This window comes from Lepisosteus platostomus, chromosome 23 (genome assembly GCF_059453375.1).
Source record: "Lepisosteus platostomus isolate fLepPlt1 chromosome 23, fLepPlt1.hap1, whole genome shotgun sequence".
Classification (NCBI taxonomy): domain Eukaryota; kingdom Metazoa; phylum Chordata; class Actinopteri; order Semionotiformes; family Lepisosteidae; genus Lepisosteus; species Lepisosteus platostomus.
Window position 1 is genome coordinate 17257900 of NC_142633.1, and position 13430 is coordinate 17271329.

General features: G+C 58.2%; 1 protein-coding gene across 6 annotated transcripts in view; it reads left to right on the plus strand.

The window, feature by feature from the left end:
* The first annotated feature begins 1586 nt into the window (after positions 1–1586).
* agrn (agrin) overlaps positions 1587–13430 on the plus strand; it is a 166342-nt gene continuing 154498 nt past the window's right edge. For 2 of the 6 annotated variants that reach the window (XM_088616699.1, XM_088616700.1), the window contains exons 1-2: positions 1589–2218; positions 3760–4021. In XM_088616699.1, the coding sequence (XP_088472825.1) occupies positions 2015–2218; positions 3760–4021 (466 nt within the window). In that variant the 5' untranslated portion in view covers positions 1589–2014. Of the gene's footprint in view, positions 2219–3759; positions 4022–13430 lie in introns of all 6 variants that reach the window. The other 4 variants (XM_088616703.1, XM_088616701.1, XM_088616711.1 and 1 more) reach the window with 3 other exon arrangements.

The following is a 13430-nucleotide window of genomic DNA, read 5'->3' on the forward strand; positions in this document are numbered from 1 at the left end:
CCCAGGTGAGAGAGCCAGTGTCTCCTCCACCCCACCCACTGGGGTCCTCCGGGGGCACGCGCTCCTCGACTGATGAAGGGAGCCCGGGACCGGGGTCCGAGCCGGCAGGCTCTGCGTTCCTTCCCCCTGGGGGCAGCACCTCGGCTCCTTGATCCGGTCGGAAGACAACACAGCCACGCAGTGGAAGGGGGGCCCGTGCCCTTGTGTGTTCCTGAGCTTCGTTGCACAACGGACGTCTCCCGGAAGGCCCGCACTCTGACCAGCGTGCAGAGTCATGCCATCTCCACTGGCTCGCAAAGGCTCTTGGGAGGTTCAGGGGCCCTTTTGTTTTGCAATCTGAGCAAGAGCATGCTGGGGCTGCTCCTCCAAGCCCGGCCCCTTGCTCTTGTCCCTTTCCTGTCCCCGTCCCGTCCTGCGCAGGAGCTCAGGGAACTGTCGCTGTGCTCACAGCTCCCTGCAGAGCCACAGACACCTCTCCCCCCTGCAGTGGCCCCGTTTACATCCGATGACCCACACGCCTGTAGGGCGGCGCTGTGGTGCAGTGGTTGGCCTTTGCCCTCAGCGCACTAGAGGTCAGCGCACCCAGGGGCCCTGGGTCCAGTTCCGGACCTGAGGCGGGGTTGGTGTGCCCTCCCCCTGTCCGAAGACATGCTGGGGGCCTGTGGGAGACCGGGCCCCCGCTGCGAGCATGCGCGCGTCTGCGTCTGCGTGTCCGTCCCGCGCCGGACTGGTGTCCCGTCCGAGGCGCGGCCCGCCGCTGCCCGCTGGGACGGGTTCCGCCCGCCCTGCCACCCTGTACTGGGTAAAGAGCTTGGCGGACGGGAGTGGGGCGGAGCTGCCCCAGATCCCAGCACCGCTGCGGCCGGTGTCACCAGCAGCTGAGCTTCCCTTCAGGACAGCGGCACCGCGACTGGACCGCGACTGGGGCAGGATCGGGCCTCTGCTCCTGATGAATGCCGAGAGCCTGCGAACCCACTGCCGGTCCATACTTCAGAGCTCCGGGGATTTGCATGTTTTGTAATCTGATTCATGCCAGTCTAGTTAAAACAACAACAGCAGCAGCGGCAAAGCAAAGCAAAGGAAAAGACTCGGTCTGTTAATGTGCGGAACAAACATCCCTCATCCGCGCCGCGCTCGGCCCCTGCCCTGCGCTCCCCTGTCAGTTTCGGGAACACGCGAGCTCACAGTCCCTGGGCCTGAGGTCCCACGCGGGTGCGAGCCGAGCCGAGCCGAGCCGAGCCGGACCGTAAACGGCTCAGAGACACAAAAAAAAACACGAGACGGAACAGAACGCGAGCTCGTCGCGCGCTCGAGAGCCGCTGTGGCGCTTCGGCTCTCCAGCCCGCGAGCTCGGCGCGGCCGCTCTTCCACTGGGGGGGGGGACGGGGAAAGAGCGAGCGTAACAGGTCTCCGAAACTCATTCATATTAACAACTCAGATCACGTCCGGGAGCTCTGATTGTCCATTAACCTGGACGGCAGACCCCCTCCCCCCCCAGTCCCCCTCCTCCTCCTCCTCCTAGGGGTGGCGTCTCGCACCAGCCTGGGCAATGAGGGAACAGGCAGAAGAGGGCTTTTTTTTCTTTCGCTCTTTCTTCGGGTCCTTATCAGCAATTCAGATTGCATGCAAATCGGCAGCGTCATCGTCATTTCTTTCTTGCGAGCGAAAAAAAAATCAAGGGAGGAGGAGGAGGAGATGGAGGAGTGAAGGAGGGGGGGGGGAGAGAGAGAGACTCAACCGTCCTCGGTCCTCCTCTTATGGGCAACACTTCGCTTCTGTTCTCCCTGCTGCTACGAGCTGGCAGTGTGGAGGCGTGAGACTCCGGCGCCCCAGAGCGCCTGATCGATGCGGGCTGCAGGAAAGTTCAGCTGAGCGCTCTTCTGCAGAGAGGAGGGGGGCTCGTCTTCATAACTCCGCCGTGCCCGAGGAGAAGCAGGAGTCCTGCGCGGGGCTGGGAGGTGGGGGGATTATTTCGGAGAGAACACACACACGCACACACGCCTCTGCCGTGATCATGGCCACGCAGCGCCGACGGACCGCGGCCAGCCGGTGCTCGCGGGCTCTGCTCGTGCTCGCCGTGCTGTGCGCCCGCTGCTGCCGCGCGACCTGCCCGGAGAGAGCGCTGGAGCGGCGCGAGGAGGAGGCGAACATAGTTCTGACCGGGACCGTGGAGGAGATCCTCAACATGGACCCCGTGCACAACACGTACTCCTGCAAGGTAAGGCACCGGGGCTCCGGGGCTCCGGGGCGGCGGGAGAGCGAGCGAGCCGGGGTAAGACAGCACCGCGCCCGGCCCGGTCCGGCTCCGCTCGGACGGGAACAGCCTCCGGGCAGGTCCCCCCCCGGAGAGTCGATGAGCGCTCAACTGTTGCCTCTTCTAATGTACAAAGAGCCTTCTCGCCTTTTCTTATTTTTTTGGAGGGGGGGAGGGTGCCCCGCCTTCTTTCACAGACCCCCCAGACCGTGAAAAGATCTCAAGTCTGGAAATGATTAATTTTGCACCTGTTTGCTCGCTAACTCTTCGCTCGCCGTTCGCGGCGGAGAGCGACACTCAGACGGCGCTCGCGTGTTTCTGACAGGGGTGCGAGTCGATACCGCGCCACTGTCTGATGACAAAAAACAACCGAGCCTCTTCTGTCATTAACACACTTTTATTGGAACCCCCCAACAACATCACAAGAATCGCTTTTGAACATGATCCCCGGGTCGAGTATCCTCAGATCCGTCAACACGTGGTTTCCCTGAACCGAGCCTGTGGTGTGAGTTCGGTTCGGGATGAGGTTCCGAGGGGTGAGAGAGCGTCAACCGAAGACCCAGGTAGCCGGCCCGACAAGGAGATCGCCGCGCTGCGTCCTGCGCGCGTCCCCAGGGGCGGACAGGCTCGGCTCGCCCAGCTGAAGTTCGGCGGGGCAGGTAGCCGTGAGTCCCAGCGCCTGTCCCGGTCCGACTCAGCCCGCTGCGGGGTGGCAGACAGATGCACCTCGACACTGTGCTCCAACCCTCAGTCTAACTCCGTCTCTGGCGACAGAGACACCCCGGGCGCTGCGGGAGACTGCCGCTAACTTGACATCGCCGTGCATTGAAGAGGGGGGGGGTCCCCGGCGTGGTTTGATCCGATCCGTTCAATCCCCACCGATCGTCGCTGCCCTGCACGGCCACGGGCACCCACTGACCGCGAGCGGCGGCGCGAGGCAGGCAGGCAGGCGGGCGAGGACGCGCGGCCCGGCGGCTCGCCTGTTGCTACGTAACCGCCGCCGGCGCTTGTCACGCGGCGGATTCCCTTGCACGCGGGCAGTTCTCTCGCTGCACCGGAAGGAAATATAAAAGCGACTCGGCCGCGCGGTGAGGGGGGGGTCGGCCGCGCGTGCCACGTTTTTCGTGTTTTAATTATTAGGCTTTGGAGTTGTGTGACTCAATACGGGGGGGTCTGGGTCTGGCAGGAGGGGCCCGGGGCCCTGATGAGAAGTTTCCTCTCGGCGTTGTGAGAGCACCGTCCATGTCCGTGTTTTTATCATGTGAGCTTGTGGGATTCGGGAAGCCCCGGACTGCCAGTCCCCGAAGGTGCCCCGGAAGTTTCCAGTTGAGTTTCTTGCTAGCGTGTCCCTCCGGTCAGTGTGCCCCTGCCAGTCGGTGCCCTGGAGGGCTGGACGGGGGAGTGTCCGCCTGGCTCCGTGTGGGAGGGGCCTGAGAGGAGGAGGAGGAGGAGGAGGATGGCGCCTGGGTCTCTGACCCCTGTCTCTCTCTCTCCCTGCCCCACAGGTGAGGGTGTGGCGCTACCTGAAGGGCCGGGAGGTCGTGACCCGGGACGTCCTGCTGGACGGGGGCAACAAGGTGATGATCGGGGGCTTCGGCGACCCCGGGATCTGCGACAACCAGGTGGCCACGGGGGACACGCGCATCTTCTTCGTCAACCGCGCGCCCGCGCAGCTGTGGCCGGCGCACAGGGGCGAGCTGATGCTGAACTCCAGCCTGATGAGGATCACGCTGCGCAACCTGGAGCAGGTGGAGCACTGCGTGGAGGGTGAGTCCCCTCGAACCCGCGCCGAGGCCGGGAGAGCCAGATCTGTTGCCCAGGTGGAGGCAGGGCTGCTGGTCTGACTGTCCCCTCCGGCGTCCGGCAGTCCTCTGGGATTCCGTGTCCGATCCGTGTCCGCCCTGGGATTCCCCTCTCTAATGCCGAGCCTCTGTGGGCAGCACGCTGGGAGTTGTGTTGGGGGCGAGGGCAGCATGGTTGCTAATGTTGCTGCCTCTTTAGCTCCTGGGTCCCGGGTTCGATTCTGGAAGGGGTTGGCTTCTGGGTGGGGTCTGTGTGTTCTCCTGGTGTGTGTGTAGGTCTCCCCCAGGTGACCAGCTTTCTTCCCGCAGTCCTGAGACATGCTGGCAGGCTAACTGGCATCTGGGAAAACTGGCCCTGGTCTGAGTGTGCCCTGCGATGGACTGGCGTGCTGTCCAGGGTGCACCCTGCCTTGTGTCTGGTGCCCGCTGGGATAGGACCCGTCTCCCCTGTGACTCTGTGCTGGATGAAGGGCTTGGGACAGGGGTGGACAGGTGGAAATGGGGGGTTTGACCGAGGTCGTTCTCGATGTTGTCACGTGGAGATGGGCCTCCGAGCTGCTTTGGCAAGGGGATGGATCAGCCCTGACCTTGGAGTTGGGAGTGATTGGACAGGTGGGGTAGCCCAGGTGCAGAGGTGCTCTGCTCCCCCCTGGGGAGAGGCAGTCGGACCTGGGAACCTGAGAGAAGCAGCAGCTCCTGTGGCAGAACCAGTTCAGATCCGCAGTCAGGCGCAGGCCGGACAGATTGGACTGTGTGAGTGTGTTTGTGAGTGAGTGTGTGAGTGTGTGTTTGTGAGTGTGTGTTTGTGTGTGCGTTCGAGTGTGTGTTTGTGTGTGTGTGAGTGTGTGTTTGTGTGAGTGAGCGTGTGTTTGTGTGTGCGTGTGAGTGAGTGTGTGTTTGTGTGTGCGTGTGTGTGCGTGTGTGCGTGTGAGTGAGTGTGTGTGTGTGTGCGTGGTGCTTTCCTGTTTCTGAACTATGTGAAGGCGCTGTGTGCCGCGCGAGCGTTCAGCCAGGTGTTTTGCAGACAGTGACATTAGCAACATTTCGGTAATGTGTCACCATGGAAACTGCCGGCGGGAAAGATCCTCTTTGCACAGCCGCTCCTGTGCCGGGACGCCCCAGTCTCCCACGCGAGGGTCCGGTCCCCTGTGAGACCGGAGAGGGGCCCCCCTCTCCTGTCCGCGTCCTGACCTGTTTCCGCTGTTCTGAAAATGAGCTCTTTGGACCGGATTGTTGTTCCTTATTCACTGTCCTGGTTTAAAGTCCCAATCCGGGATGTTTCTTAAAGGCGGGTGGTCAAGAGCAGTTCTCTAATTGAAGCGACCAGACGACAATTATTAAGGGACAGCAGGCTCAGTATTTTCAGCGTTTGGCATCACCTGACGCAACGACGGCGCTGGCCTTGATCTCAAGGCTGACAAAACCCTCCTAACGTGCGAGGAATGAGCCAGGGAGGCAGCTGTGGGGGTGAAGATGGGGGGCTCAGCGGGCGATCCTTTCTATTTAGTGAGAGAGCGGAGGTGCGGGCCCACAGCATGACCTCCTATCGAACTGCACTCCATGAGAGCCTGAAGGAGCTAGGAAAGAGGTCTCAGTTTAAGCGGCGCCGTGTGCCGTGTAAATGCAAGGGGTGGGCAGGGCTGGGGTATGAAAACAGAAGGTCAGAAAGGAATGTCAAGCACTACCGCCGCGCTGGGGGTTGGGGAAGGAATTCCTGGCAGAGCTCCGCAGGTAGGAAATGAGCGAGGGTCTCTGCAGGCCGGTCCGAAAGAGCTGCCGCAACCCGGCTTACGCCTCAGAATCCTCACTCCTCCGCGCAGAATTAATCACCACCTCACAGCTGGACTGCTGAACGACAGCACTGGCACCTGGGCGGGGCTACAGTCTGTGACACGTACCGCTGTATCTTAGAGGGAAGAATATACAAAGCTCCTGTTGTAGTTTGTTTTTGCTTCGGCGTGTATAGTCGCTCCGGGTGGTTATTGCTAATTCCTGCTGGTTTCCTCGGGAGGGGATCTTCGCGGCTGGGCTTTTTGTGATAGTCGACCAAATATCATTCCTTATCAGTCTGAGAACGCAAAACCCCTCCTGCTTCCCTCCAGCCCCCTCGAGCGGAGAGGGCGATGGCTCGGCGCCGGCGGAGCGCAGAGCAGGGGAGGGCGACTCCAGTCCTGGCGCCGCTGCACTGGCTACCCGCAGGATTTAGACGCAATATTTAATCTGCACCTGACTAAGACGCAGCTGTGCTCAATTATGTCATTAAGGTCTGGGGTGGAATGAAAAACAGACAGAGAAGTGGCACCCACGTTCAAAAGCCCCAATATTGTTTGCCCTTTAAGGGCTGTGTTTTTGGAAATAAATAAATAATTGAGGTTTTGATTTCCCTGCCTGAAAACACCTATTAAACTGCACCCTGTTGAAATAAACCATAACGTGATTAGTGCATAGTCCTCGTACTGCATAATGTCTTCAGGTAATGTGGTAATGCGCTTAGGAATCTTTCATGTGGGAGACCAATATTTAACTTGGTTATGAATTCTATATGTTTTCGTCTACTGGTTTTCTCTTTTGTGTCCTTTTTAGTCCTGAAGCTGTTTTGTTTAATGGAGTGGGTCTTTTTTTTTTATTCAGACAAATATTTCACAACCCCTCAATTTTAATTTAATTTAAATTTAATCAAGCTCTTGTCTATTTTGAAATCTCACTGCTCACCTGTGCTCTAGAGAAATAATTGGCGCTGTCGTATGCTTCTTGTTGTTATGTGAGTGGCCATCACATCTGAATGTGGAAATACCTGGGAGCATTTATGAGAGACGTTCGGACTCCATCACTGTGCCTTTCAGAATGAGTGCCTGCTGCATCTTAGCTGATTGCCTCTAAGTAATGATTGCCGCCTGTTGAGGGAGAAGTTTCATTATGTGGAAACGCTGGGGAAGGCTGTGCTATAAATCTCGTTAGGAAAAGTACTTTAATTAGCGAGAGACTGCATTAGTGCATTCACTCATTGCTTAACATAGCACGGACCACAGACGGCCCCTCAGCAGCAGCTCCAGAGCAAGTGGCTTTATTTGAGACCCCGTGACAAGCCGACAGCGGGGGGGTGGAAGGGTCCGCTTTCTTCAGTGGTATAACAAAACGTTTATCATTGGAAAAGTGATTTCGTTTCTCAGTTGTCGTTTTTTTTTGGGGCGACACGGCTTCGAAAGAAGTCTGTCCCCTGGATCTGCCGCCCGTCAATAAAGAGATGTGTAAGAAAAAGATCCTGAGCCACTGTTAATGGCTGATTTCCCGGGCGATGTGATGACTCGTGCGTGCCGGGCGGCTCCCCGAGCGAAGTCAGAGCTCCTCAGTGGAGCTGCGCGGAGGCCAAGCCGCGGGTCGATTGTGGGCTGTACCCCGGTGTCTGCGTGGGCCTCCTGCGTCTCTGCGGCACCCTGGACACCGGGGCGGTGCTGTCGGCTGCTCCCGGGCGAGGGCTCGGGGCAGCGGGGCAGAGAGCAGGGCTGCGTTGCGCAGGAGGTTCCTCGCTCAGGTGCGGACTGGAATGCTCGCGGTGTTTGGCTCGGCGCGTGGTGCTTCCTGACTCACCCAGGGGAGGGAGGAGGGAGGAGGGAGGGCCTGGGGCGGCGCATTCCCCGTCTCGGAGCGCCGCGCCTCAGAGCCTTGGAACCCGCGGGAGAGCCTGTGCACAGGAGGGCTGCACCACAGCTGGTCGTGCCAGGAGACGAGCAGCCCGGAGGGGCGTGTTTCTCTTTGCCTTGTCCTCTCGCCACGGCGCTGGGAAGAGAGAGAAGCCTGTCGAATTTGTGCAGTTACTGCTGCCGCTGTACAGGCTGGTGTGTCACATGGGGCATTTCCCTCAAGCTGGCCTGCTGGTCTCGGGCTTGGGCTGGACTGGGCTTTTACATGTGCACAGATACCCCGGTGATTCATTCTGCCCGCGGGGGCCTGACGGTGCAGCCCGTTCCTCTGTCGTTCTGAGCTCTGCTCGTGCCGTCCCCCCGGTAGGCGGAGACGCTTCTGAGGGACGTGCCCGCGTGTCCTGATGGCGTGTGCCTGCAAGCATGAGCAGTGGTGCCTGCCCAGTACTAGAAGACGTGTCCACGCCCCGGCCCTGCGCTGGTGCTGGCCTGGACTGGGCGTGACGGAGAGCGGGGCTGCGGTGCGTGTGTGTAGCGTGGGCTGTTTTCCCAGCTCCCCCGGTGCTGCTGGCGTGAGCCTGCAGTTGGACCCGGAGGTGCTCAGGTGGCTGAGGTCGGCCAGGAGTCAAACAAGCAACACGCTTGTAACGGCTGTAGGTTTCTGTGCTGGTGGTCTCTCCCGGCTGACCTCACATCTGGCTGCTCACCCGGCGACTCTACGGGCCGTCAGGATGCTTTCCAGGCCCTTGACGCGCCATGCAGGGGGTGAGGCTGCAGAGGGGTGAGGCTGCAGAGAGGTGAGGCTGCAGAGGGGTGAGGCTGCAGAGAGGTGAGGCTGTATAGAGGCTGCAGAGGGGTGAGGCTGCAGAGGGGTGAGGCTGCAGAGAGGTGAGGCTGTGATGAGGTGGCTTTGTGCTTGTGTTTGAGAAAGGAGGAGGCCTCAGGGCAGTTAATGCTTTCTACACCAGCCCTGGTTCCTCTCACCCCCGCAGTGACCCACTCTTGTGTTTTCTGTGGACGGCCATTAAACTACCCTTTTTTCCAAAAGATCTGAGAGTAAAGTAACTCTTCCAGCTTGCACGATAACACGGCCTTTCTGTGAGCAACTGGCCCGCGATTTCTCTGAGAATAAGGCATCATCTGTGTCTCTGCCGGGGCAGACAAAAAGATAATGGCCTTACAGTTATCTCCCTCACGAAATGAGTCAGAGGGTCTTGGGGACAGGTTTCCACTTCCCCTGAGGTTCCTGTTTAACACAGTCATTCTTCAAGGGCTCGAACAAGTGGCTGCTTTGTAGGATTGAGGCTCTATTGTGTGTCTCGTCCCGCACACTCACATCAGCGGTATTGCGGCGCAGTCTGTGGGCCTCGGCCGTCGAAGGGGAGCACAGAGCACAGAGCACAGAGCTCTGCAAACGTGGGAGCGCATCCCAGACCCAGCTGTGTGGGGGCAGTGTCTGACCCCCCCCCCCGCTGAAATTTCCATGTTACGCAGAAGAGGAGCTTGAGCGAGGAGCTGCGTCATCGGTGTGCTTTGTCTGCAATGTGACCAGTAGTTGTAAATTCCACAGCTGTACCCTGAAAGGCGAGAGATAGGCACGCGCCCCAGCGCAGCTGAGCCTTCTTCAGGTGTGCCGGTCGCAGATCGTGCAAATTGTGATGAAGTGCCTTCTTCGTTTTTTTTTAAGATATAGGATGAGCGAATGTGTCTGTTTTTTGTGAGAATTAAGCCCTTTGCCCCCAGGGTGAAACAAATACTGAGAGGCCTGTTCCGCACAGGGAGGAAGAGTGCGGATTCAGGAGCAGTCCCTTCTCTTACCAAGGGTTTTTAAATCCAGCTATTTTCATTGTTTTCGAAACCCATGAGCGAAACCTCATGAATTTCTCACTTTCAGTGGGCCTTCACATTTTAATGCTCACAGAAAACAGGCTGCTCCCCCAAAACACGCACACAGCTCAAAAGACACTGTCTCCAGTGCTGGCACTGCCCAGGGTTTCTAAGGCTTCTGTCAACCCTTTGAGAGAGTGGAATTAACTTAATGTGGATTGTTGCACCCTTTATCTAAAATGAGCATAATGACTCCGTCTCAGCAACTGAAAACAGACTTTCAGTGCATTTCCTGCAGCGCATCTACATAAACATCTAGGGCTTCACAGGGATTTTAAGGAAAGAGGCTGAATCCTCTCGGGATTTGGGGAGTCTGTAGTACAGGATGCTTTCCCAGGATCATGCCATCTGGAGAACAGAGGAGAGGAAGAAGAAGAGAGTGAGAGAGGGTGAGGCAGTTGGACAGTGGTGGGGAGAGAGTGGAAGAGTGAGAGATGGGAGGAGAGTGAAAGAGAGAGGGAGAACGTGTCCAAGGGCTGTCAAGGTTGTTGGACCGAGAGTGAGACAAGGATAGAGCGAGGGACTGAGAGAGAGAGTGAGAGGGAGTGACGGAGCACACTGAGAGAGTGAGACAGGAGTCAGGAGTGAGAGTGGGTAGGGTGAGTCGTCTGGACTTTCTGGACCGGGTGCTCTGTCACTCTCCAGCAAAGCAAGATCAGGGGCCTGCCTGCCAGCCACACAGACGCTCTGGGACAATCCTGAGAGATTATTAGATTGTGTTTATTAAAAAGGTAGGATGCCAGTGATAGCACTGGTCCTTCTCCTGGGATGTATACTGCCTCTAAACTGAAAACCTATGAAAAGCAGAGGCAGGGGCTGTTAGCAGAACCTGCATGTCATAACCTGGCTCCCCTTCCAGGCTGGCTCTGCAGTCCTCAGGGACGTGACTGGGCAGCAAAGACCAAACAAGGCAAGAAAAAACAGTTACAAAGCTGCAGTTTGCTCTGACAGCTCCAGCACATTACACATATTTCGGTGGTGCGCTGGTAGGCTTAGACATCTGAGGAATCTTTCCGTAGACAAGCACGGGCAACGGCAGATAGCCACGATAAGATCGATTCTCGCTGAAGTGCTCAAGGCCTGGTTTGCAGTGAACAGAACGCACAGATCCTTCTCTGTGCAGGCCCCTGTCTTTCCCTGAGGTTCCCCTAAGAAGTAGACAATTGTGAGTATTTGATAATAAGGGATAATTACTAATAATAACAAAACTAGATGCCGTTGGGCAGTGCTTTCGTTTAAAATCCACTGGCACTCGGACTCCAGAAGCATCTTTGAGCACGTGAGGGATCGGGGTGTTCCTGGCCTTTGCTCGGTCCTCTGGCCTCTGCCACTGTTGCGACCCCTCCTCCAGCAGGGCGGTTCTGCCTTGTGGCGCACGCCGGGCTCGCTCAGGTGGGCCGGACCGAGCCAGGCAGAGCGGCCCGCCTCGCTGCAGAGCCCTGGCAGCCCTGTCTGGGTTGCCGGGTTCCGTGGTCCAGGGGGCCCTGTGAGTTTCTCCTGCCTCGCGAGGCGTGTGCCTGTGCGACTGACGCTCGGACCGGAGCGTGGCCGCGGGGCTGCAGAGGCGCGGAGCGCGTTTCGCTGAGCGTGGGGTGAAGACTGCTCGGCCATTACTTGCTTTGTGATCGTTCCAGCATGGTGTGGGAGAGGAGGGCAGAGGGAGGGATCGAGAGAGAGAGGGAGAGGGGGAGACAGCTGCCTGGACTCTGTACCAGAGGTGCTTAAATTTGACAGAGCTCGATAGATCGAACACAGATCTGACTGAATCGTTAAAGCGTGTAATAGCCCCCCCTCTGTGTGGCACACCCGGGCCGGGTCCTGACCTCCAGGGAATGGTCTCGGACCAAGCGGTGCCGTTGTGCGCAGAAGTTTGCCAGTATCGTGAGCTCCTGCAGCAGGTTCTGTAGAACCTAACACAACCCGGACCCCCAGCCTGCGCAGGTTGGGAAGCTGGGAAGGGCCCCTGGAGCCGTGTCCCGCGATCAAGGGAAACACTCTCAGGCTCATTGCGTCCGTCGTGGTTTGTGACGCGGGCTGGGGGAGAGGGGGGTCAGGGGTCCGGGGATGAGCATTCCTCACCGGGCCCGGGACAGAGCCGGTCCAGCTGCTGCGGCCGGTGGGGAAGACAGCCCCCTGGGGCAGGGGAAGAGTGGTCTGTGAGAAGAGAGCCTCCGAAGCAGCTTTGATGTGGGCCGGAGAGGATTCTTAGCCACGCGGTTGAGGAACGTGCTCGTTACTCTCACGGCAGAGATGACTTATCTCAGTGTTCCCTTCCGTGCTTGCTGTCTGCCTGCTGGACTTTTGACTTCTGGCTTAGTGAATGCCGACCTGTTGTGCTCCTTTCACGACTTCGATCTCCTCGGTCCGGTTTCCTTTCGGCCCGGTGTTTCAGGAAGCCGCTGCACTCCGGGCCTCGCGGAGGACGGGCTGTGTTGCCGTGACGGCCGCGGAGGTTTGGGTTTCTGCACCCTGGTTACCTGTCAGACGGTGTGCCGGGTCTGCTGGGACTGGCGGGGCTGCTCAGCTCAGAGAAACAGGGTGAAGGGCCACAGTGGGGAGATCTTGCAGGAGTTTGATGAAAAACTGGAAAGATACACGTGCTTGCATGTTCCTACACTTTATAGGTGAAGGGAATGGAAAGAAACGGCTACGTTCTGCGGAAAAGCAGGGGAAAAAACATACCTCTGCGAGCTGTGGAGATGAATGCGTTGGGGACATTTCCCTTCTGAACCCTGCTTGCTTCAGTTTTAGCACTTATTACTTCCTGCTTGGTGCAGGGCTCCGCCTGAGAGTGTAAACAGCCACTTATCTGGACGAACGGCCAGCCCAACTCAGTGTGGTCTGGCTCGCTAGGGGGCGGCCTGTCTGGCCCAGGGCAGCGCTGCAGGGCGGCTGGACTGCATGTAGGGGGAATGGCTTTAGAGCTGTTCGCTTTGTTCGCTGTGGTAAAGCAGGCAAGAGGTCTCTCCCGACGAGGCGCGTACGTGCGTGTGAGTGCACCTTTTCTCTTGTGTCTTCTGGCTGTGGAAGCCAGGTGCTGGTTGGTGACCAAGGTCAGACGAATGCCCTGCGGGCCACGTCTCTGTTCGAGCCGCCAGTGTGAAGGGTCAGGACCTGCCGTAGGCCTGTGCCTGAGGAAAACCCCGTCGACCAGGCGAGGTTCTGCATCAGCAGCTGTCACAGCTGGCGCCAGGCAGGCAGTAGGCAGCTCTGCGTTTCATTGGGATTCCTCCTGCACCGTCTGACAAGAAGCTGAACCTTCCAGTTGCTCAGATAATGGCTTTGCCTCGCTCTCTCCCTGTGTGCCTCTGGTTTGCATTTTATGTGGGACTAATTGGTGTCGCTGAACTGCAGGTCTGAAAAGTGCGGTCTGTACCGCTCAGTTTATGCGCACATTGGTTTTAACATTCTGCTTTAATTCCAGAAGCCCCATTAGCAGCTTGGCTCCATTTACAGGTGCCCAGCAAAATGCGTTCCTCTCCAGAAGACTGGTAAACACTTGTCGAAAGGCAGGGCTCTCCAGACGGAGAAGCATCCAGTCGACTCCGAGTCGTTCTCACGGAGAACCATTCCTCCGGCTCTGTGCAGCGGGGGCCTGTCGTAGTGCTGATTGCTCGACCTTCGGATGGGTGCGTTTTCAAAATCAGGGGCTCATCCTGAAGCCTAGTAATACAACAGATCCTCGTCTCAGCAGGACATGTGGTGTTTTTCTTGGTTCAGAAGGAGGACCCCAGAGCTGCTGCTTGTGGGCTGTGTCTGCGGCGTAAACACTAACTCTGCTCACGCCCCTCCTGTCCCCCGACGAGCGTGCAGCTTCTTATTGTTGCTGGCTTTCCGAGGGGTTAA